The sequence below is a fragment of the Mesocricetus auratus genome, unplaced genomic scaffold (genome assembly GCF_017639785.1).
Source record: "Mesocricetus auratus isolate SY011 unplaced genomic scaffold, BCM_Maur_2.0 Super-Scaffold_100691, whole genome shotgun sequence".
Taxonomy (NCBI): Eukaryota; Metazoa; Chordata; class Mammalia; order Rodentia; family Cricetidae; genus Mesocricetus; species Mesocricetus auratus.
Window position 1 is genome coordinate 16,901,382 of NW_024429267.1, and position 26,087 is coordinate 16,927,468.

A 26,087-nucleotide genomic window follows, 5' to 3' on the forward strand; every position below is an offset into this window, starting at 1 on the left:
CGACAAATCTCCTCCTTGGGCTGATTCTGTATCTCATCCATTCCCCATCCCCAGTGCTGTTCCACAAGGGGGAAAATTAGCATTCCCAATATCAGCTGTGTTTGGGTTTACTGCTTACACATTAGAACCAAAATGTTTTGATTAGCAGTGTCTTAGTTGTGCCCCAATTTGGCTGAGATGTAGATTTGAGTCTTTCCCTTGGAGACAGTTTTGCTTGTTTGTGATGCCTCATGTTAAGGGTATGTCTGATTATAAACGTGTGGTGTTTTCAATCTGCATCTTCTTGCTTCCACTCAGGGGGGTTATCCAACTTACCCAGAAGAGACTGGGCACTGTGAGCAGAGAACAGAGCTGAGAAAGGGAAAGAGAATCTCACAGACCCTGTAAAGTGGTCCGGGGGAAAGAGAAGAGGTTGCCCTCAGTTCTGGCTGGTTAGATACCAAAGTCAAGATTATTCCAAGACAGATGGTAAAAGGGTCAGAGCAGAGAAATATGAACAAAGTTACGTTAGCCAATATGAAGCAAAGAGGCCTTTTCTATGAGGACCCAACAAACAGGAAGTCTTACCAACAGCTTTCAATAAAGGGAAAGGAAGGACCATAAACTCAGCTTTTGGCTATGTGATGAGTATTAAAAACAACAACAAAAAGGCAAGCTTAGTCTTACTCTTTCCAGCATAGCTCTTCCAGTCCCCAGCACAAAGTAAACCTTCCATAAAGGACACTAGATACCTCCATGCTCCACGCACTGTGGGTTCTCTCTTCAGCCAGCATTTCTACCGCCTCTGATGGACTTTAGGTACCTCTGAAGAGCCCATGGTTTCTCTCCACAATAGAAAGTGGTCATCTCTTTCCACTAGTAGGGGTAGATGGTGGGAGAAGAGGAAGAGAAGGGGGCAGTGGAGAAGGGGGAGGGGCAAGTAATGGTGGAGAAGGCAGCTTCCCCCTGGCCTTCCTCTGTATAGGCGTGCCTTTGTAAAGGATTCCCATCCTAGGTACTATTAACAGGACTTGGACTAAATCTCTGCCAAGAAACAGTGTTGCATGATGATCCCCTTTTATCAGCACAATAATGGTTTGTGGTTAAATGCAACAGTTAAGCCCCAAGTCATCCACATTCTCTGGCAAACTCCCAAACTGCCCACCTCTGTCAATAATCATGTTTATATCAAAACAGCAATCTCTTCCTTCTATTTAAATTCCATCAATGTACCTTTCTCAGCTCTCTTTAAAGTAACTGAATCATGGATGCAGCCCCCCCCCCAACCAGGTTCATACTTATACTCTTTAAATGTCCACATGTCTTTTAAACATGAAAAGAAAACCCACTCATGGACATTTGTGATCCATTATGTATAACAAGTATTAAGATATTATTTCCTTAGTGGTGCATACCTCTTTTGGTAAAGACACAAGTTTATTTCTGTCTGCATTCAAGTTGCTCAACTTCTTAAGTTTTCCAATGCTCTTAGGTAAAGTCTGTTAAAAAATAATATGTTTGTTATTAACTTATCACGATTTTTATAACATAGCTGAACAGAAAAACCAATTATTTACAAGGACTTTAAAAGTGCAACGTAAGAAAACACTTCTTCCTGAATATTAGATGTCTGTAACAGTCACTTAGGTAAATGCAATGAAGTATTCTTAAACTCTGCTGATATGATAGTATGTCTGAAAGAAATTAAATCAAAGATAGAGATGGAGTAATGCAATGTTCTCCCGTTCATCAGAATGTGTATTTACATCCCCAGTGTTTACACGTGTCCTTTCAGCATGCCAGACAACCGCCTGCTCTGACATGCGGAAGCTAGAACACTGTCCACGCAGCTGCTGTGAGGCTGGGGGCCACAGAAAGACCCTGGTGGGTGTCGAGAAAGGTAAGCAGGCCTGGCATGCATGGCAGAGCCCTACAACAGCAGGCAGGCACAGGGGCTCTCTAACATCACAGCAGAAGCTGGGCGTCACTGCCGCTTAACAGCTATGGCTTCTATTTGTAAGCCTACAGTCACCCCTGAGACAGGGTGATCTGGGAACGTCTGCCACGCCTGCCACAGGACAGCTATCTCAGGAATTAGACCCACCATGTCTAAGTTTTCACTCTTTGTAGGCTCTCTCACTGCTCTTTCCACGTAAAGAGCACGACTTAACTTAATAACCCAGGAGAAAGGGGGAGCAAGAGGAAAGAAAAGCAGGGAATGCAGGGTAGAAAGAGGAGTGGCCAGACAAGGCAGGAGAGAGACAGAGAGAGAGAGGGAGAGAGAGACAGACAGACAGAGACAGAGAGAGAGACAGAGAGAGAGACAGACAGACAGACAGAGAGAGACAGAGACAGAGAGAGAGAGAGAGGAACAGAGACAGAGAGAGAGAGGGAGAGAGAGACAGACAGACAGAGACAGAGAGAGACAGAGACAGAGAGAGCGAGAGAGAGGGAGAGAAACAGAGACAGAGACAGAGAGAGGGAGAGGGAGAGGGAGACAGAGAGGGAGACAGAGAGGGAGAGAGAGAGAGAGAGAGAGAGAGAGAGAGAGAGAGAGAGAGAGAGAGAGAGAGAGAGAGAGAGGTACTAGAAGTACTTGCCTCTTAAAAAGGAACAGGCAATCATAAACATAGTAAAGGAGCAGAACAGTGGGCCTGACAGATGAAGGGGCAGGGGAGGAAGGAGGCAGACAAGCACAGACTGGTCACAGACTGGTCACAGACTGGCTGCCACCATGTTGACCCACCCTGGGCAGGCGTGCATGCACTCTTTGCCCTGGTAGAGAGAGGAAGCTTGGTCAAAGTGTGAGTCTGGGCAGCTGCCTCCAGTCCTTGCTTTTAGGGTAGAGACAGCAGTGGTCTTGTTCAAAGTTTTCACATGCCATCCTCCAGCTCAGGACACAGAGCAGTCTAAGCATCCATCCCTCAGGGCTTTCCCACTTCTTCTCCTGGTGTATGTACTAACATGCCCCAGACACACCCAGCTTACAGGCAGGCTTCACCAGGGACCTCTGTGAGGTGTGAGTGCAGGGCCTAGGCTCTGAGGACACATGCTCTCAGTGTGGAGCCCGTACACTCTTGGCTCCTATAGTGAAGGTTGGTCTTGAGGCCACACCTCTTTAGACAGGTACAGAGAACCCATCACAAATCCTCATTGCAGCATAATAAGGCACTCACCAGGAGACGGTTTTCTGTAAGAACTAATTCTGTGAGGTTTTCACAATCCCCAATTGCTTCAGGCAACTGTGTGAGCCTGTTCTGATCCAGCTTCAAGATTGACAGTTTCTTTAGTTTTCCTACAAAAGTGTTATTTAAACTCATTAGTTGTGATTCTTTGCCTAATCACCACTTGGCTTTTTTTTTCTCCCTATCTGCCGCTCTTTTTCATTTTATATAATTACTTATCTTTGCTTCACCTGGCTTTTCAAACTGAAACTGTATCACTCTCACTTAGATCACCAAAGGTTAAGTGTTAAGAGCAATTTGTTTAGCATATCAGAAAGTCAGTAATTATAAACAGGTCATGTGAAAGGGCTAACTAAAGACTGTGAAAGCCAGAAAATTTCATGAAGGCCAAACAGTTAGCTACTGATGCATCTGTAAGAGCAGGCGCTGTTTTTGTGGACAGAAGAGAACCGAGTTTGACCCTGCCCCCTCACTAAAACAGCTGATTGACGCCACCCTCTCAGGAACACAGCTGACTAGTCACCTGTGAATGCAGTGACTCTGTGACGAGCCTAACAGAAGTAGCCCTGTGTGTGCAGAAAAAAGGTGGAAACACCAAAGAGCTTCTGAACAGGAAGTCTGGACGGACACCCACAGGACAAGAGGAAAGAGTCTAATGGCCACGTCAAAGTCCCCAGGGAAAAATGAAAAAAAAGGAAAACATCCGAATTCTCCCTTTCAGCTAAAGTCAGGGAAACAAACAGTGCAGGCAACCTTCATTACCCTAGCAAGGACACCTTCCCCACTAAATGAGAAGATCGTCTCTACACAAACAGAAACATGAAGCTGGGGAAAGAGAAGGAAGGAAGAACTATCTGGGCTTGGGCAGAGCCCCTGGGCAAGGGAGGGCTGGTCATTCCTTAGCTCACTGTGCAGCATAATCAATAAGTTACTAAGTCCCCAGTGGATCCCCACAGGCCCTTCCTATCAGAGGATATGCAGCGCTACCCACAGGGTACAGGACAGCTTGAAACATCCCCTTAGCCCTACTCCCAGCTGGAAGTTTTGCAGCTTGAAAAGTTCAAGTGATGGGGAACTTGTTTCTTCACTAAGGGCAAAGTAACTGGTAGCAACCTGCTGATCCCTCCTATTTCAAGCATGAAAACATCCAGTTTCCACAGCACTTGATGCCATACACGGTTCTAAATAAACAGTTCTAGAAAGTCAGAATTCTCATCTGTTTTTCAACTGGTACTGACCTGATGTCATTCTGTAAATATGTCTCTCTTATTGGTTGATGAATAAAGCACTGTTGGCCAATAGGGAAGCAAGATATGTGGGACTAGGATTCAAGGAGAATTTGGGAAATGTAGTCAAGAGAGAAGGTCACCATGTGATCTCCCAGGAGGAGAGGACTCGGAAAGGTAAGTCCTTAAAGAAATATGTATTAGAAGTCATGGGTTACTACTTAAAGCAGAACTAGCCAATGAGAAGCCCTGGACATTGGCAGGCAGCATTGTAACTAATAGTGTCTCATGTGTTATTTGGGGGTGAGACAGCTGCGGGACCCAGGCAGCTGTCAGGAAGAGGAAGAATGCTTGTTACACTGACCAAAAACAGTGTCACTAGCCCTGCTGACTATCATCAGTTATCACTTCACTTTGACCAATACCAGAAAGGGCTGGATCTTTGGCGACACGCTTCTTCATAATCTTATGACAATCTGTGGTTAAACATAGTTCCTTACAGGCATGCTGGGCAGCATTACTGTGATGGGCTACCAGTCCCCCCTTGTGCGCTCTCTCTCTCTCTCTCTCTCTCTCTCTCTCTCTGTTTTAAGTATTAGCACATATCTAAAAAATTAACATTTTAAACAGTTGTGCAAAACACACAAACATTGATTTGGTTCTATTTTAAAACTTTTTAGGTTATAAGGCTTTCTACCTGAGAAATTCAAACAAATGAACAATCAAAAAACAAAAAGCACATTAATAGGTATTTCCCTTTCTTACAGGATTAGCAATGCATAAGAGGAAAACATTATGAAAACCCCTATTTAAAGAAAGATAAGTTCAGGTCCTTGAATAATAAGACGAGAAAGAAGAAGATAAAAACTATTTTTTCCCCACAGCTTAAATAACAACACTTGTTCGATCACATTCTGTACTAATTTCTCATACTGGTCTAAGTTCCTTTAAAAGAAAGGAAATGGGGCAGGTGTGGTGGTGGTGCAGGCCTTTAATCCCAGCATTTAGGAGGCAGAGACAGGGAGAGCTCTATTAGTTTAAGGCCCACCTGGTCTACACAGCAAGTCCCAGGCTATCCTGGGCTACATAGCAGATTCTGTCTCAAAAGGGGGAGGGGGAAAGGGAGGGAGGGGGAGGGAGGGAGGGAGGGAGGGGAGGAGAAGGGAAAGGAAATAGTAAGGAATGGTTAAAATCTCTCCCAGCATATTAGAATAGGCTCAGCTCTGCCACTGTCCCCTGTAAAAGCACCTTCCTAGTGCACACTTATCAAGAGGATGGAGTCCAATAAAGACCTAAGTTCTGGTGATGTCAGAGCTACACTCTCATTGACTGTTCAGGATTCTGATATGAAAAGTCCTAGTGACTGCTCATTTCCCACAAACACATCCTCAAATCGTGACTAGTCACTTTTATAATTATGGAGCTCGAATACAGTAGATATGAATCAATGCTTGAAAGTAACAATATTACAGGCTTTGCCAAACCAGGACGGACAGGCACATCTGAAACTTAGACTGCTTACTCTCTGCTTTCCTTCAAGAAAGGAGAAACACGGAGCCATATTCCCAGCACCGAAGAGTAATGAGCAAAGAATTCAAGAGTGGGTTCCAAATGCTCAGGATGACAGCAGGTGGAACTCTATGTCTGCTACTTTTCAGTACTCACCAATGCCATCGGGAATTGTTTCCAGTAAGTTCTGGGAAATGACTAGGTCTGTTAAAGAAGTCAGGCCACTGATTTCTTCAGGAAGTCTCTCCAGCCTGTTTTCAGAGACATCTAAGCAGAGCAGGTTCTTCAGATTCCCTATTTCCTGTGTTAATGGCACAGAAGGAGAAACACATGCTTGAAGTTGGCATAGCACAGAGGAGTTTGCTATGGGGGTTTTCACAACCAGACGCTGGGTCCACATCACAGAAACAGGAGCAGAAAGAATGTCAGGGATGGAAGACACCAGAGAATGCTGTGATGCACTCAACACTGTGATCCACTGGACACAATGTGACCTTTGTACTCATGACCTCATACCGGGCAGGGCTATCTGGGGACTCACAAAACCTCAACCCCTCCCACCGTGAGAAGGATGCTGGAGAAAGGAGAGTCCTTTTTTTTGAAGCATGGCCCATGGCAGGTGGGCCCAGACCCATGTGCATATGGGCAGCACTAACTGGACTTAATGCGTCTAGAAGAAAAGGGAAAGAAAGAAGACACGAAGTCAGGAGGAAATGAAGCAGGGAGTTGGAGGAAAGGAGATGAGGGTGGATATGATCAAAATATATCGTATATATGTATGAAAAACTGCTTTGAAAAATCGTCAGTTCTTTGCTTGGCAGAGGCAGGCAGATCTCTATGAGTTCAAGGCCAGCCTGGTCTAGAAAGCCAGGATTGTTACAGAAAGAAACCCTGTCTCAAAACAAAACAAAACAAACAAAAACCCAAACCAAACCAAACCAAAGATCCTCAGTTCTGGGCTGGAGAGACAGCTTGGTGACTAAGAATACTGGCTACTCTGCCAAAGACCTGGGTTCAATTCACAGCACCCACCCATCTGTAACTCAAGTCCCAGGGGACCCAACATCCTCTTGCGGAGGCGGGGGGGGCCGCTACTGCACAAATGTGGTGGACAGACATACACACAGGCAAAACACTCACACATAAAATACAAAATAAAATAATTTAAGATCTCAGTTCTAGGTATGTTATTTCACCACATATGTAGGTGTAAATAGTTGAGCAAATTTCCAGACCCTTTTCCAACGAAAATGATAAACTATATGAATCACAGCCACAGAGCCTGAAGGGGGTTTGGTTTTAGTACAACTTGATACTAGAGGCAAATGAACCTTTAAATAAGCACTTAAACATCATAATCCACTGGAGATCCAATTCCTATGTGGTTGGACTAACACATGTCACAGTCATTTATACACATCTGCACAGACAGGTACTCTCCCCCTTTCAATGTCACATGGCTAGTATTTTATTACACTCCTGATAGTCCATAGTATTCTCCCCCATCTAGATGCTCTTGGCAAGGATTCTGCACATATTACAAAGAATTTTAAGTATTAGCCAAAGGTTACCACAAGTTACTTATCTGTTTCTCCTTCTAAAGGACAGCCCAAATCTGAGAAGTAGAGTCTAAAGTTCCTCAGTTAAGTGACATCGTGATGACGTCGGTGCTGCTACAGTGACAACTACAATTTTAGTTGAGTGCTTCCTTCTAGTGTGAGACTTCCTGGCCTCTCTCTGTCACTCCCCACCTAGAGCTCATAGCCCCACCACTACTGGGCCACACAGTCAAGTGGGCAGCAAGCAAACTGTTTTAAATGTGACCATCCACGCCATAAAAGACAGTCTGCAAACACTCGAGACTCAGACTCCATGACAGAGAAAAAGCAGGTACCAGTAAGAAATGCCTGTTGTGATACGAGGGAAGGCCTTTTGGGTGAGAGTCTCAGTTGATCCATCTGGAACTAGACCTGCCTGCTAGACTCCATCTTGAAGAATGAAATGGCCCCAGGCACATTTCATTTAGAACATCGGCCTCACATTTGACAACAGTAGAGAAAAGACTATAAACACCATGGTATACCAGCTCAAACTGTGAGTGTTATGGGGGGACGGGGAGCTCTTAATATTGCTTTACATTAACTACCACAGGGGGCAAATGTAGTAAAAAAAATTATCCTAAAGCACTTGGGCACATCATTAAAAGTAGCAGAGATTTTTACTGTCTTAATTATGGTCTTTATAATTCACAGATCTACTGGACTTTAAATAAATTTTACTGGCTAGGAAGAATGAGATGGCATACAGACTTCACCATCGTTTCAAGACAGTGGGCTGGGTTTTCAATCTGTCTGTGGCACTGCATGATGGTGAAAGCTCATGGCCTATTTGCAACTGTTTTTCTTAAAACAATGGTCCTTATCTTTGGGACCTTCTAGAAAGCCCCCAAAGAAGCAGGGGACACACACAGTATACTGCCATTGTTGTATATTTTGGGAGACACAATGTAAATTACCTGAGGTAATTCAGACAGTTGATTTCCATCCAACCAGAGATCCTTCAGATGTAGGAGCGCCCCAATTGATTCTGGCTGAAACAAAAGGTAACATCATAGTAACAAGGCCCCAGACCTCTATCTTCCATTATGGGAGAAAGAATCATCAAACAGGTACAGGGTTCCACAGTGGGGTTAGTTGTTACATCTCTCCTATCAAGACTCTGTCCTTGAAACTGCCCCAACCTCTTCCCAAGAATGCAAGCACCTCCCCTCACAATCAGACCACTAGTCCTGACTCTCCCAAACTGTATTTCCCAACCACTGTGAAGAGAAGCACATTCCCCATGTTTTCTAGCTGTATTTCCCAACCACTGTGAAGAGAAGCACACTCCCCATGTTTTCTAGCTGTATTTCCCAACCACTGTGAAGAGAAGCACACTCCCCATGTTTTCTAGCTGTATTTCCAACCACTGTGAAGAGAAGCACACTCCCCATGTTTTCTAGCTGTATTTCCCAACCACTGTGAAGAGAAGCACACTCCCCATGTTTTCTAGCTGTATTTCCCAACCACTGTGAAGAGAAGCACATTCCCCATGTTTTCTAGCTGTATTTCCAACCACTGTGAAGAGAAGCACACTCCCCATGCTTTCTAGCTGTATTTCCCAACCACTGTGAAGAGAAGCACATTCCCCATGTTTTCTAGCTGTATTTCCCACCACTGTGAAGAGAAGCACACTCCCCATGTTTTCTAGCTGTATTTCCCAACCACTGTGAAGAGAAGCACATTCCCCATGTTTTCTAGCTGTATTTCCCAACCACTGTGAAGAGAAGCACACTCCCCATGTTTTCTAGCTGTATTTCCAACCACTGTGAAGAGAAGCACACTCCCCATGTTTTCTAGCTGTATTTCCAACCACTGTGAAGAGAAGCACACTCCCCATGTTTTCTAGCTGTATTTCCAACCACTGTGAAGAGAAGCACACTCCCCATGTTTTCTAGCTGTATTTCCAACCACTGTGAAGAGAAGCACATTCCCCATGTTTTCTAGCTGTATTTCCAACCACTGTGAAGAGAAGCACATTCCCCATGTTTTCTAGCTGCATTTGAAGAAAGACATCCCTACCGAACACTTCAAAATCACTTGTGAGCATAAGGACAGAGAAACATCAAATCTCTCAGACACACACTTACCAAATTATAGATTTCATTGTTTCCTAAATCCAGTTCTTCTAGTCTCCTCAGTTGGGTGAGAGAGCTGTTGAAATAACCAACAAATGCTCAGAGAAGACTTTCAGCATGGAGAGCAACACACTTCCCTTCTTTTCTTGGACTAGTGTCCATCCAAAAGCGTGGTTCATGTGGACGTGGCAGGAGGCACTACCCAGGATGGACTACGCGGCCACTCACTCTGCACAAAACCCCCCTTGTTTGCCCCAGAGACTCACTCAGGAAGATAGGTAAGAAGATTCTCTCTCAGTTCCAGGGAAGCCAGGTTATAAAGACTAGGAATTCAAAGGAGAAAACAGGGTTAAGAAAACGCCTTAGATACTCCCATTTTCCCTCCACCTCCCATACGCTGCTCTTATTAAAACCTTTCCTGTTACTCCCCGGGATAAAAATATTTACCACTACCACCTCCCACCGCCACTAACGAACACAATTTTCACTTCCCAAAGTTCAATACAATGGCATTGATACCGGTACAGTGTTTGACTCACAAATACCCGAGATGTGGAAGCACCTCACAGCCACTGAAGACGACCACTCCCTGAACTAAGATAGAAGCCAACTATGTGCCTCCCAACTTCAGAATGTTAAAAATGTGCTGGTATAAGAACAGCAGTGCCTTTACTCTCCAGGGGCTGGGACTTCTTCCTGTTATCAGTGAAACATCATGTGTGTTTCAAAGAAGACTGCCTTGGTCCAACATGATGGCTCAGGGGGTAAAGGCCACCAAGCCTGACAACCCTTATTTAGCCCCCAGAATCCATTGGTGCAAAGACAGAATCAATTCCTGCAAATTATTTTCTTACTTTTACTGTGGCATGTCCAAGCCCAAATAAATGTAATTAAAAAGAATAATAAACCAGGGTCTCTCAACAAAGGCCAAGTGCTCTAGCAGATGGTCACCAGCCACCAGGGGTCAAAAGTATCATAGATAATACAATGAGAGGCTCTGCCCATACAAATGACTTAATATTGTAGCTACACTGACATTGCTCTTACCCTTACTGAATTCTAGAATGGTGTTCTTTGCAGCATACGCTCCTGCCTTTCAGATATAAGAGTCTATCAGGATGCCATGGAACAGGCAGATGCTCTCCCCAAAAAGGATCATTTGGGTCACTTTCAGATGGAGTCAGTGCCTCATCAACTAAAGGCCCCACATACTGAGCTAACTCAGCACTGCACGACAGATTTCAAAAAGAGACTATCCTTCACTTCATGGGTACCCAGGCTCCATGCCAACTCCAAATAATTTTGCTAATATTGCTTTAGCAGCATCTAGATTTGGAGGAGTTTTATTTCTGAACATCAACATTAATCTGCCTTAATCCTTTACTTTCTGTTTTTCCAACAATAAAACTAGGACCATGTGAACTAAAAAGCCAGAAAACAAACAGGAATAAACAGTTCTTCTTTCTATCGATACAGATATGTATCTGTACACACACAGATTCTTAGCATTTGTTTGCCAAGAATAGTTTTAACTATGCTAAGGACAGTATACACATTCTGTATCATGACCCTTTATAAATTGAATAAGGGATTGGAGAGATGACTCATCAGTTAAGAGCACTGGCTTCCCATCCCAAGGTCCTGGGCTCAGATCTGAGCACCTACATGGTAGTTCAAAACAGTCTGTAATTCCAGTTCCAGGTGATCTAATATTTTCCTCTGGCATTCATGGGCACTGTGTGCACATAGTGCACACACATAAACCCAAACACATAAAAATAAAAATCTGAAAACCTAATAGTTTCCAGCAAAGGCCAAATCAAACAAAGATGTCAAATGGACACGATTTATGAAAACCAAATTCTTTCCTCTAAATAATCTCATGGACTTAACCCCAATATTTTCCCAATGGAATGGAACTAACTGGCAATGGGTTGGACATGGAAACACTGCCTTGGGGGATAACTCTCCAGACTAACATGCACAGTGCTAAGTTACACTTAGAAAGCAGCCGGGCAGTGGTAAGTCTCCTCTCACGGCTCTTCACCTCCTCTCACCAAGTCAGTCACGACTATCTTGTGGGCAACACTATAACGGCAGAGGGAAGACTGAGGCACTCTGCATCAGGAAGAAGCAAAGCCAGTTCAACCTGGTTCCAATCCACTGCACTGCACTGATCAGGCATCTCAAGAGCTCACCTCTTGCTAGAAGTTTCCCAGTTAAACAATAAAACCGCTTCTCAATCTCCAACGCACAAAATAGTCTCACCTCCTTAACCAGGCCAAGAAACACCTGGAACTTTACCACTTTCTATTGTTAAAAAAAAATATGATACACATGGAATTCTATTCAGTTGTAAAGAAAAGTTGAAAACTTCAGGTAAATGGATGGAACTAGAAAATATACAGAGTGAGGTAACCCAGGCCCAGAAAGACAAACACTGTATGCTCATTCTTATTTGTGGATCCTGGCTCCTGATCTTCAGATGCCAGTATCCTAGGTTAGAATGTAAAAGGGGACCATGGGGGTAGTGGATAGAAGAAGTTCTAGAAAGGAGGTCAGTAGGACACAGGAGTTATGAAGCTGGGATAAATGGGGAAAATGGGTGTCATTTAACCGAGACGGGGGGGGCAATTCAGAAGAGATGAAAGGGCGAAAAATAATACTAAAGATGCTTGAAAAAGCCACAGGGACCCACTGTCAGTAGCGGTGTCAGAAGCCTGGCTGGCTCTACCAGTGGCTGACCAACTCAGCTACCATCCGGGCCCAGATCCAGGGCTCTGAGTCTATGCACGCCAGCATCTACCCCATCTATGGGCTGCCAGAGCGTGTGAAGGAGCTGGTCTTGCAGAACCAGAGCTACAGGATCACCATGACTCTGGCAACAGCAGGATATCTGAGACAAGTCTTGTGATGGTCCAGTATTTATGGTGTTCCAGAAACCAGAAACTTTGAATCAGACCAACGATTCATTGCAATGATTTGTGTAAGTGTGTATGTGTGTGTATGTGCCACTATGGTGAACGAATATTCAATGGAGAGGCGGGAAAGAGAAATGGAGCCGTGAGTGAGTAGAGAGGGGGACTAGAGATGAGACATCGGTGATAGGTGTGAGAGGAGTCTGCGGTGGACGGGAGAACATGTTGCCAAGTAGTGCTGACAGGGTGGTGTGCAGTAGCCTGGAGCTTGCACTCTGACCTAGCCACCCCCACCCCCACTCCCACCCCCCCACACACTGCCCAGCCGCACCATCTCCCTGTTTCTGCAACAACAGGATGCCCAAGATGAAAAACAGATCATTTTCTGGATTTGATCTCATCAAAAGACTTCTATGGTCCATGCCGCCCCTGGCGGTCACTTTGGTATCCATGGTCTGCTGCCACATTGAAGCCCAAGGTTCATGTTGATGTCCGTAGTCCTACAACAGCTGACAGCCACGCTGATGTCCCTGGCCCAAGGTACCATGGAAGGCACAGATGTTCTTGGTCTGGGCTACTGCCCGAGGCCATGCCGATATCCGTGGGGTGTGCTTCCCCTGGGGGGCCATACTGACGTCAGTGGCCTGCACTGCCACCTTAGACCATGATGATGTTTGGGTCTGTGCTGCTGCCAAGGGCCACGCCTGTGGTTATGGTGAGGGCCAGGGTCTGTGGTCCTACTGCAACTGGGGTTGTGTTGATGTACATGGCCTGTATTACCTTCAAGGGCCATGTGGATGTCTGTGGTCTGTGCTGCAGCCTGAAGCAATGTTGATGTCCATGCAGTGTAAGCTTGCATTGGGAGAAGTAACCAATAGCCCTACACTGCTGTAATGCCTACAAACTACAATGACCAGACTGGCATGATGCCTCCAAGGGTACAACTATGGCTTTGCATCTTGGGGTTAACCAATAGCTGTCTAGGTGGGCTAAGTCACTGTCCTCTGGAGGGAATTCATGTCTAGCCAAACATCCATGGCTTAGGAGGCATGGTATCTTGAGGACTATTACTGTCATTTTCCTAATCCATATAATACTACATCCACGGGTAACTATTAACTCCTATCCCTCATCAAAGGAGCTTCTTTTACAGCAGAGATGATTGCAGAAATCCACAGGTGATCAAAATATAGGAAACAACAGACAGTGGGGTGCCTAGCTACAACCTGATACATCTACAACATCGAAGGCTCAGGGACTATCATGGGGGAAGGAAACAGAAAGATTGTAAGAGCCAGACAGAGTACCAGGATGCCTACTAAAAGATGGTGTCTTCTATATATAGCAGAGAAGCTGCATCCATGAAATTTAACAGAATGTCACCTAAACAAGACCTGAGCAATGACACCATCAGCTGACAAGCCAACGTAGATCAGAGGGAACCTCAGAAGGTCCCGCCCCTAGATATAGAGCTACAGGAAATCAATGGCTTCTGAGAGAGGGATGAGCCCTGTAAATCACCCCATCCCCTGTGGTCAGCCCTAAAGAGAAGTGCACACACGTAGTAAGAACACTCAGCAGGCTATATTTATATTTACATGCAGTGTGAGTGCCTGTGTGTGTGTGCGCGCGTGCGTGCACGCACACTGAAGAGACAACAATCTGAGAGGGGATAGGGGACTTGGCTAGAGTCAGTGGGAGAAAGAAGAAGGGTAAAAATGATGTAAAGACAGGTACTCATGCACACAATTTTCAAGAACTGAAATACTAAATTAAAAACAAGTACACATTTTAAAACTTCTCTTTAAGTGAAAGTGCATGGTATAGTTACCGTGTGTATCTAATAACCCACGCAAAACATTACTAAGGTGCCTACAAACTCAAGGCAGGGTTCCTACCCTCAACAGGACCCCAAAAGCAGTCCAAGTTTCCATCATTTTGGAGGGGGAAATGTGGACACAAAAGAGTTACATTCAACAGTGACAAAAGTCTCACCCACTACTCAGAACGCCTCTGTCACCCTCCTCTAGGAATCTCTTGGGTGGCTGGGGTTACTCCACATAAGCAACACCTCCCAAAGGAGAAAAGTCCACTTGCAGCCTTCCACTTTCCGTTAACATACATACAAATAGTGCCTCTCAGCAATTAGACATACACATTTGGACAGTATAACCAGACTAGGCAACCTCAGGATGAAAGCCACTCTTTGTCTGAAAGGTTCATATCCTGGCCTGTTTGGCTGAGCTATTTCATTACTAGTTCTCAATGTCTTCTAAGTACAGTGTCTGTCATGGTAATTAGACCTTAATATATTTTCCTTTCAAATGAACCTGGCAAGTTATTTAAAATCTTGAGACATCCCTTGTCCCTTAGCACACTTAGGTACATGACAACAACACAGGTCCAGTCAGTATCCACAGAAAGATCACAGTAGTCATCTCCTGCCATTGACATCTAAGAGGACAGACCCAAGGAGGGTGAGGTACCTGCATGGCCATTTCATAACTTAACATACACTGTCATTTGTGACACAGAAAACAAGGGGCAGAAAACAAACAAAAGACTTTGGCTACAGACTCCTCAGTCTGGACAAGCCATTCTCAGTCAGAGGACAACAGACTAATTTGAAACCATCATGGCCTTGATTTTCATTAGCATCTTGTCTTGGAATGTGCTAGACCAAAGTGCAGGACCTACCAAGCCACTGTGGAACATGATTCTCCAGACTGCTGTGGTTAACAGTGGACCCAGCACAGGGTTTGTATAAAAGCAGTTAGACACTGATACCGAGAAGAACAATCTCTTCCGTCATCTCCCAGAACACAGCATTAACATGGTGTCTGTTCCCACTGAGGCAGTATATCCCACTCACTGTAAACAGCATCTCATTTCCAACAGAACCCACAAAAGAATGTGCCACCAAGGAGCTGGGCCAGCATGCTCTACAGAGAGAGTTTCCAGGGCAGCCAGGGTTACATGGAGAAATGAGAGGGAGGGGAAGGAAATGGAAGGGGAGAGGGAGGGAGGGATGTAGGGAGGGAGGGATGTAGGAAGAGAGGGAGGGGGAAGAGGGAGGGAAGGAGAGAGAGAGAGAGGAGGGAGGGAAGGAGGAAGGGAGGGAGGGAGGGAGGGTTACTGAGAGGTGTTGCTAAGTAGCTCACCACAGTCCATGCTCTGAATTAGTAGGGCAAGGAAAGGGGACTCAACACACATCTATTACTTTAGTTAAGGGACACAGTTATCAACAAAAACAATCAAGGATTTCTTAATGCTTTTATAAATATGATTAAAAAAATTAGATGCTTGCCGGGCGGTGGTGGCGCACGCCTTTAATCCCAGCACTCGGGAGGCAGAGACAGGCGGATCTCTGTGAGTTCGAGGCCAGGCTAGACCGACAGCCTCCAAAACAACACAGAGAAACCCTGTCTCGTAAAAACCAAAAAAAAAAAAAAAAAAAAAAAAAGATGCATTTCTAGGCGGTAGTAGCTCATTACTTTAATCCCAGCACTCAAGAGGCAGGGGCAGGTAGATTTCTGTGAGTTCAAGGCCAGCCTGGACTACAGAGTGAGTTTCAGGACAGCCAGAGCTGTTACACAGAGAAACTCGGTCTCAAAAAACCAAAATTAAAAAAAAAATGCTTAACATATATAAAGTATAAGTTTTTAATAGTCCTACTAGCACTAATGATAGTGGCAATTTACTATGTGATGTATTTATTATAACTGTTTTACAAGAACTAACTATATGGAGAAAGCAAAGGTACAAAGAAAGAAGCTTAACATTTTGCACAATTGGGGAGTAAAAGGCCAGGATTCACATAGCATTGCAACTTCTCTGCTATGCTACCTCTCACTTTAGAGTTGGTGAGTGAACCTTGTTAACTGGCAATACAGGTGCATATACTACATATATCTATGTATTAAAAGACATATTAAAATCCACACACTCAGCAAAAAAGTTCTCCTTCCATACTTATTCCCTTCTATTAAACCCTCACAACTACTTTTCAAAATACATTTTAACTAGAATTTCCCTTTATGCAAAGACAAGGCATGACTCCACAGTCTTGTGTGCCTGCATTTATGTTCACCATGTGGGTGCATATGCTGCAGGAGCCAGAAGAGGGCATCATGTCTCCTGGGCAGTTGTGAACCACTCAATGAAAGTGCTGAGAACAGAACCTGGGTCCCTAGAAGAGTAGTAGGTACTGCCATTGAACCTGTCTTCAGTCTTTTTTTCTTAAAGATGTATTCATTTTCTGTATGATGTATATACTCCGTATGCATGTAATCTGTAGTCTATGCATGCTTGACGCCCATGGGGATTAGGAGAGGCCACAAGATTCCCTGGAACTGGAGTTACAGATGCTTGTGAATCACCATGTCGGTACTAAGAATTGAGCCTGGGTCCTCTGCAAGAGAAAATGTGCTCTTGGCCAATGAGTCATCCTCCAGCCCTGTCCCACTGTTTGAAGTAGAAAACTGGCGTCTACCATACACGGGCCACACTGCTTTCCTCAGCAGAGATGTCTCTGTTTTCAACAACTGCACAGCATCTCACTGCCTACACACACCTCAATTTTTAAAATCATTTCCTATTAATAAGCACCTCATCTTTCAACTTTCATTCCCGACAAGCTTCTGTGCTGGGATGTCCTCACTGTCCTGTAGGACGCAGGACTTGCCTCCCGCCATGAGTACTATCCTTGCCTTCAAGCAGGGGCAGGGTTAGAAAGCTAACAAGACCTCGGGAAGCGTAGGCAGAGGCACTGCTTCCGGCAGCCGCTTCTGTCTCACACAGCTCAGAACAGCAGGGCAGAGGTGCACGCTCTCGAAGTCAGAATGGAAGCCGGCTGTATTTTTAGGATTCTATTTCAAGGGACTGAATGAGTGGCTATTTTGAGAAATACACATTTTTAATGCAAAATTTTAAAAACTGTTATAAATAATACTCTTTTTAAACCACTTTGACTTGCCCCCATTTTCATTACTAAAGCATCTAGAAAACAGAATGAAAGATACTTATACCAAACAAATGACAATATACTGTAAAATAATTTTTTAAAAAGTCTACATTTAGCCGGGTGGTGCACGCCTTTAATCCCAGCACTCGGGAGGCAGAGGCAGGCAGACCTCTGTGATTTCGAGGCCGAGCTGGACCGACAGCCTCCAAAACAATACAGAGAAACCCTGTTTCATAAAAAAAAAAAAAGTCTACATTTATAGTAGCAATGGTAAAAAGTATTCTACCAATAAAGTATGCCCCCAGACCACAAACTTCAAAAGTCAAATTATTTTTTGCTTTTGAAACAGTTTTTTGAACAATTCCCAGATTTCAAAAGAAGAATATTTAACATGGCAACAGTCTTCAGAAAGGTTTTTTTCTTCTATCACACCACGGCTAAGCAGCCTAGAGACAGACTTAGTCAGCCACGGCCCCAGGGCTTGCTTAGTTCAAGTCCACTGAAATCAGGGTCACTGGCTCCAAGGACGGCACACACAAAATCAGACCCACACGTTCTAGCTCAGTCTGCCAGAGAACCCAAGGCCTGCCAACTCGTTCTATTTCTACCACCAAATTATCATAATTACATGCTTGCTGATAAGAACTATTCAGTGGCCAAGGTCTGTGTTGGGAACTATACCAGCTCATCAGACATTTCTGCTATTCTAGGCAGGCTACATGCTCTGAGGAGAAATATTAATTAAAGGAGCAAGGGGTACACTTACACTAACTTCTTTTTTTATAGCATTAATTTCATGGCAAGTAATATGAAGGCTTCACAGAGAAGTTACACAGGGCCAAGACAAAGGAGCTCACTGCCCCAGGCTGGGCCCCAGGCTTCCCAAGTCCTTGGCTTGCCCTGCTAGTTCCCTGGGGTCTCGTCCCTGCAACCTTCTCCCCCACCCTGCGGCATCTGAGTACAGTAAAGACTGGACGCACGTAACTGCCTGCTGTCCAGGGGCAAGTGATGGGACTAGTGACCTCAGAGCAATTCACCAATTCTATTAAATTCCCTTTCTGAAATGTACAATTCTCTGCTTTTAGCACATTTATTCACAAGCTATGCAAACATTATTACCAATTCCAGAAAATGTTTATCCTCTCCAAAAGAATCAGTCATTCTTGTATGGACATGTTTTTAATTCTTCAGAGTACAGATAACTATAAGAATTCATTAAAATTCGATCCTTACTTTTCAAGCTTGTTCTGCCCTTCAGCCTCTAATGACCACTAGCTTCTTGTCTTACAGACATGACCATACACGTTACTCTGTATAAATGGAGTCAGACGGTATGTGACCTTAGGGGTCTGGCTGTTTGTTTTTTTGTTTTTGTTTTTAAACTTAATACCTTTTCCAGGTTCATTCATGTTGCAGCAGTCCGTCATTTCTTTTGTAATAGTTTACTGATGGATGCACATTTTACTTCTCCATTCTCTCACGGATCCAAGTTTGAATGGTTTCTACTTTGGGGGCATTATGAAGAACGCTGCTATGAACTCACCAACACATTTTTGTATGGACACGTCTTTCATTCTTTAATACAACTAAAATAGCTGGGCTCTGTGGGAATTACGCTCAACTCTGAGAGAGAGCCTGCCCACACTGCTGCAACAGTGCTGCACTGCTGAACTTTCCCACCAGCAGCAGGTAAAGGTTTCAACTCCTCCGAGTCTTCAGTGACGCTTGCATGTACCATGGACCTTTTTGACAATCATCCTAGCAGGCGTAAAGTGCAAACACAGAGAAAGACTCTAAGACCATGGGGAGGAGGAAGAAACAAAATGTGTTTACTGTAAGTGTGCAATTTAAAAACTGCAGTATCTGCAAGGAAGACTCGAATTCTCCAGCTAACTCAACCATGCCCAGCAATACAAACATCGATTTACTCATCACCATCCTGCAGGCGACGTTAACGGCACTCAAGGTGGCTGGTGCCAGCCTTGGGAACAAGGGTGCTGTGGTGAGAGCACACGTACTTGGGGAGCACTAAACTTGCTGCAGCTGCCGGCAACACCTCACCCCACTCCCTACTTCCCTCGCTGCATGTTAAGTCCATTCCCTGCTGCCTTTCACTGCACAGAAGTTAACACAGCTGCTCCCACTATACATCGGAATTAGCTTTAAGCTTTCTGGGAACAAAGGCAGATAAATGTGATAAATGTCAGAACTGTTACTAAAACGAGAAAAGCTTCCCATTCTTTTGGCAGATAGTTTTCCCTAAAAATAACCCCCTTTCTCCTTCATAGCTCCTTAGCTCACAAAAATTAACAAGTATTAATAGACAATACTTATTCTTCATTACAAAGTTTTATGCAACAGAAGCTGTATTTTCCATAGTTACTTCCTCAAAACCACTTTTTATCGCAGCCGAGTCCAGGGCATTGCATAGGGACGGGCTAACATGGTTCTGGTGGAGATTCCCGGAACCCATGATGCCTTGCTGTGCTGAAGGTATGGATTCCGTGTGCTCTGTTGTGTGTATTCACCAAGCAGGGAGAGGAGAGCCACCCAAGATCCCCGCTATTACTATAGTCGTGATGTAGGTATACACGCTGGTTACAGACACACGACCGAAGACCCAACACCTAGTCTTTGCTGTGTAGACACAGAACTGAAGCGACTGCAGTATGGGGAGTAAGTGGCAGGTCAGGGAACCCGCAGGTCTGGGATCTACTTCACCTCTTCCCATCATTACAGAAGGTGTGGCCAAAAAGGAAGGCTTTCAAGCCTTTACCTGAAGAACAGACTTCAGCCGGTTTAGAAAGAAAAGGTAACCAGACAGACAAGGTATATGTGTATGAAAGGCTTTGGAGTTTTCTGCTTGGTTTATACACAGATTTGCACCACAGCAAAATATGAACATTGCATGTGGGTATAAATGTTAACAAAGGGTCTGAAACTGAAGTTCTCAAGTTTAACTAGAAAAATGTTTGTGGCGGGCTTTTCAAAAGTAGAGCTAACTGACACAAAGATCAGCACAGACCACCCAAGCACTGGCTCTCACTTCCCAGAGTGATCTCGGAAGACTTCAGTGGAACCCACTAGAGGCCCAGAAAAGCAAAGCTTGAGAATCCCTGGTATAAAGCTTACATGACCCCCTAACAGTATATAATAAAAGACTACTCTCCATACATCCACAGTATACCTTCATAGTCCTTAGATTTATTATTTTAAATATATATGTTATATGTCAATATACTGCTTACATTAAAAATATACATAAGGTTTTATAGGAGATAAAAGAAAATTATGTATGCATATGTATGTATATATGGTTATGTATATGTATACACACACACACACTCTCTCTCTCTCTCTTACTTTAAATGTAATGGTGCATGCCTTTAATCCCAGCACTTGGGAAGCAGAGGCAGGCGGATCTGTGTGAGTTCAAGGCCAGCCTGTTCTACGAATTAAATGCCAGGCTCCAAAGCTACACAGAGAAACCCAGTCTCGAAAAACCAAAAATGTCAAACAAATTAGATTTCTAACAAATAAAAAATAACAGTACAGTTTGCAGCCATTAAAATCCAGCGACAACTGGGCACTGGAGAAATGACTCAGTGGGCAGGTACACATGTGCTAAGCAGGCATGAGAATCTGGATCCCAGAATCTATGTAAAAATCTGGGTGTGGTCAAATGCACACCTGGAACCCCAGCACGTGAGAGAGAGGTGGAGATGGAAACCACAGGGGACCGCTGGACTCCAACCCAGCTCCAGGCTCCCCTGAGAAAAACTCTGCCTCAAAGGAATAGAGCAGAGAGTGACAAAGCGATACCCCTAGCTTCCACTGTCCTCTGGTCTCCTCACACATGCAGACATGTACACAGAAGTGTACAGACAGACAATAAATAAAAAAGACAGGAGCAACTGGACACACAAATGGAAGGCTGACATTCATCTTTCTTGACGGTAATCCCGAAGGATAGGTGAATGGTACCCTTTGTTTCAAAGCTGTAAAGGCAGAGGATGCGGCTGGTAAGCTTCCTCTCATCCCTGGCACTCACAGACTTCTGTAAAAACTTACTTCCCAATATTTTCCGGCAGAGACTGCAGTGAGATGTCATTTACGGAAAGACACGTTAAGTTCTGTAGTTCAGGAAAGCTCTCTGGCAACCTACAACAACAACAACAATGTTAATTTTAAAAAGTAAACCACGGTACAACAAATATGAATATAGACTTCATCCATGTGGTGGCTGCAAAAGCCTCCTGCAATTACCTTACATTATAGAATCCTCCTATATATACTATACATGTAAGCAAAAACAAAAGGCTTTGTCTACCCAAGGGAAGTGCAGGCCATGTAGACACTTACTGATAGAGTGATGCAATTGCAATCACAGAAAAGGCAGATGTGCGTGGCCTGACAAAGAGAATGTATGGAGTGCTGGGTGTTCTGTGAGAAAGACAGATGCTGCCAAAACCACTGAGACCTTGGGTGACTGTGAGAGCACACACCTTTAATCCCAGAGTTCAGAGGCAGAGGCAGGTAGCTCTCTGTGAGTTCCAGGCCAGCCATAGCTTCACAGTGAGACCACATCTCAAACAAACAAAGAATAAATGGTAAGAGAAAATGCAAAGGAAAACACTGCACTGATAGAAGAAAATGCAGAGCAAGTTTAGCTGGCCCACGGGGGGTGTAAGCCCAGGACAGCTGCTCAATGGTCCTCTGCCTTGTAGAACCAACGCCCAGAGCTAAGGATTACTCTCCACTGATGGGCTGCCAGCCAACTGCTACTGTCTCAACTTCTTTGTTAATTCAAGATGTCACTCATTTAAGACAATTTTATCTTTCACTATGCAGTCTACGCAAAAGACTTTAATATGTCTGGAACTTGAGAAAATTGGAAGGAGTCAATACAAAGTCATTATTTAAAATTTACAAAGAAATTCTAGTTTCAATATTCCCTGGTTGCTCATATTTAGAGGGAAAATCATCACTTCTAAAATAAAATAAGATGCCCCCCTCTCTCTTTCTCTCCCTCCCTCCCCCCCTCTCTCCCCCTCCCCTTCCCAGCATAAGCAGAAGTCCGGCTTTAGCAGTAAGCTCTTCATCACTATACTTTTCTTTTGCTAGGCTTGTTTGTATTTAAACAAAAGAAATCCTGTATTAATGTTTGATGTTTCACATAGGCTAATTTCATAATTCAGAGCCAATTTCAGGTTCCTGAGAACAGGGTATTAACAGGAATGTTTTATTATGCTATTGGGAATAGCTTGCTGAAGATTGTTACTTACAATTCAAAAGACAACTTATTCGGTCTGTCTTGAGTTTTTCCAGGCATCTATCCCTTTATAATCTTAACAATAGCTAAAATGTTATAAATGTAAGTAAGATGCTTTAGCTGGCTGGTCCGTCTTGCTGCCGACTGCTCTCAGTAAGAGTGGCGTGTAGGAGAGTACAGCATGCAGAGGAAGGAGACGCCAAGTGAGTAGGTTCACCGGTCTCCGCACTAGCTGCTCTGTTCATCTAGCTGAGGTTCGGTTTCCCCAGCCATAAACTAAGTGGGTCAAGTCAAGCAATTACCAAGTCCCCTTCAGCTCACAGATATCTTAACTGTTAACATCAGGACACTGCCAAACTGAAATGGCTTTTCTCTAAGAATCCTACCACAGATGAGGCCAGGATAAAAACCGGGAATGAAAGCCTCATGTAAGCTGAGTGTGTGCTAGCTGAGAGCCTTCAGATAACTGTGGAGTCAACTGTTAGCAGGCATTAGGAAGAGAGAAGCAGAAAAGCTGAAGGCCATTTGAGTGACTGAGTAGTTAAGTCTCGGCTGAACCACACAGAGCATCCCCCCAGCCTGCAGGGCCATAGAAGCTGCCTTACATCTTAGTTTGCTCAGTCCAGTAACAGTTGGCCTGGAGATAGGATAATAAGAGGGAAATGCAAGTCACGTCCCCATGTCAGGGGGCAGTCTTTATCAGAGGGCCAGCTTACATGTGAACGTCAAGTGCTATGAAAACACATTGCAGAGACCAGAGCGGGACTAGGAAGTAAATGGAAAGGGTTTCTGAAGATACAGGGTGTGCCACCTGCAGTGTTCAGGGAGGGGAAAGAATCAGAACTGTCAGGGAGGGGAGCAGAGAAAGAAACTAAAGTGCTTCATTAGTGGTCAGAGACTGTCAGAGGTAGCCAAGGGCAGTCAGGGAAGAGACTGTTCAAGCACAATGAGAAGAAACAACTGTGTGACGGGAACTCGGATAGGAAAGAGGATATAGCCTGAGGACAGTAATGAGCTAAGAAAGGGATTAGGTTTATGCAACGTAACAGATTATTATTTTCCAGTCATAAATGATAAGAGTATCAGTCACTGAAATCCAAAAGAGAGAAACCAGAAGCACCATGAAAATATTTAATTCTTGGAAATGAGATATGGGTAAAACAAAATTAAGCAGGGAATTGCTCCATACTCAGGGAGTCTCAATTTTGAAATGAGTGAGATAAATCCAGTTCAATTTCGAAGGGAACAGCTATGTGCAGAGCCTTGAGAAATCCTACAAATGAACTCACTGGCCCAGAAAAACCTATAGAACACACACCCAACAGTTGTTTCTACATTGCCATATGGGCACCAATTCATTTACCCTGGCAACACAGACACCTGGATGCAGGTGTCAGTGGACCCCCAACCCAGCTAAGCTACCAGGAAAGTCACAACAGTGCCCTTCAGCCACACCCACAGTGTTCTGTGAAACACCAGGAAGGCAGAGCTGCATTAATGGGACAGGTGGCAATACCCAGAATGATAAACCTAAAGAAATCCCCATAGCTACTGCAAGAGTAAGGAAATAATAGCGTTAGCAGGTTTTTTTATTTTTTATTTTTTTGGTAGCTGGGTGGTGATGGCACATGGCTTTAATCCTGGTACTTGGTAGTCAGTGGCAGGTGGATTTCTGTGAGTTTGTAGCCAGCATAGCCTCCAAAAAGCAACTTCTGAAACAGCCAGAACTATTACACAGAGAAACACTGTCTTGAAACAGGGCCCCCCTTCAAAAAGTTTGTTATGTGTGTGAGTATGTGCTTCTGTATAGAAAGTTAGAATTACAAATGTTTCATTACTGGAGTGTAAAAAGTAAGCTGAATAAGACTTCTCTGGCTGAGTATGTAACTCAGTAGAAGAGCACATGCCTAGTAACCGTGCAGCCCCAAGTTCAATAAAAGAAATGGACTTCCTGGGTAAATAATACATAGGAATCTCTCTGGCCTCAGTCTGATCCCGAAAGACTGGAGACGGAATTTACTTTTATTTTTAGTGGCACTTCCACACATGTGCTCTCCTGCCCACACCACAGTGCACACACATGTGCATATGTGGAGGTCAGAGACAGCCCACAGGAGTCGGTTCTCATCTGTTATGTGGGTTCCACGAAATTAATTCTCAAATGTAAGATCTGCTGCCAACTGCCTTTACCTGCTGAGCCTTCTCACCTACCCAACTGAGAACTGTTTTAAGATCCATGCTGCTCAGAGATGTACTCTTTAACTCCTGCTTTACACGCTCCTCAGGGACAGCCCCCTACCCCCGCCCCGTCCTCCTTTCCCACGATCCCATCAATACCAGCGTGCCCTCTTCCAGTGTTTATTTATGAACACACTAAAGTCAATCCTATTTGTCAGAGACAGTGCCCTACCTAGGCACCTCGTGGATGCATCACTTGGCTGTATCCTTTGCTTGGCTGCCAAGCATGCTACCCCAAGCACGGTGACTAGAAATGTGAAGTATGACGGTTACCTGGTGAGGGGGTTTCCACTGAAGTCAGCTACCTGCAGGGCTTTACAGAAGGAGATGCTTTCTGGAATTTCGGGAATATCTAGAGAGGCAAAGAAAGTTCAGGAGCATTGTTAACATTTGACTGTATTTAGGACTGAATGCAACCGCACGAGAAAATCCAGACGCTCTCACCTCACTCCCAATTGTGGCCCCAACTTGTTACAACCATTTTCCTATGTTTCTTCAGAAACATGTTCTTTAGGGAAGCACATTAAAAACTTCTGGGCCCAGTGAGCACCAGTTCTGGGTTTAATAATTAAGCTCACACAATTGAGAGGTGCCAACGGTTTATTTGGCTGGTTAAAGTGCGAGCCAAATGATGGGCTAGTGTGAATGAGCTGCAGGTCTGACAGGCCTTGGCTTGGTGTGGGTGAAGTGTATCTAAGGCTCAGAGACACTGGCAGGCTGGAGAGGATTTGCTATGTAAAACCCAACCCCCCACAATGGGAGTGGGGGTGAAGGTGGGCGTGGGCACGCCCTTCACTCACACTGCAACAAATAGGCTTGTGAGAGGGGAGCCAGCACATCTGAGGAGCCATCACTGCTTCTCTCTGTATGCCACAACTCATAGTACAAGTCACGGCTGCTCAACTGGACAACATAAATACAGTGGGCCAAACTGAATCCCAGCGCAGCAAGGGTCAAGAGGCAGCACTGAACCACCAGACGCAAGGTGAGCTCGCCTATCATAAAGGACAAATAGGCAAAGCAATGTTCATAGTCATCTGATTATGTAGACCTTTGGCACTGGTAATGAACTGTGATGTTCCCAGAAGTGAAACAGATAGGAAAGCCTAAGCTCCTGCTTG

General features: G+C 44.5%; 1 protein-coding gene across 1 annotated transcript in view; it reads right to left on the reverse strand.

The window, feature by feature from the left end:
* Lrrc1 (leucine rich repeat containing 1) overlaps nt 1–26,087 on the reverse strand; it is a 120,024-nt gene that overhangs the window by 16,882 nt on the left and 77,055 nt on the right. Inside the window, exons 3-10 of the mRNA XM_005073715.4 lie at nt 25,240–25,318; nt 21,528–21,617; nt 9,842–9,898; nt 9,588–9,651; nt 8,415–8,489; nt 6,056–6,200; nt 3,156–3,274; nt 1,395–1,478 (exon numbers count right to left, since the gene is read on the reverse strand). Of these exons, the coding sequence (XP_005073772.1) occupies nt 1,395–1,478; nt 3,156–3,274; nt 6,056–6,200; nt 8,415–8,489; nt 9,588–9,651; nt 9,842–9,898; nt 21,528–21,617; nt 25,240–25,318 (713 nt within the window). The remainder of the gene's footprint in view (nt 1–1,394; nt 1,479–3,155; nt 3,275–6,055; nt 6,201–8,414; nt 8,490–9,587; nt 9,652–9,841; nt 9,899–21,527; nt 21,618–25,239; nt 25,319–26,087) is intronic.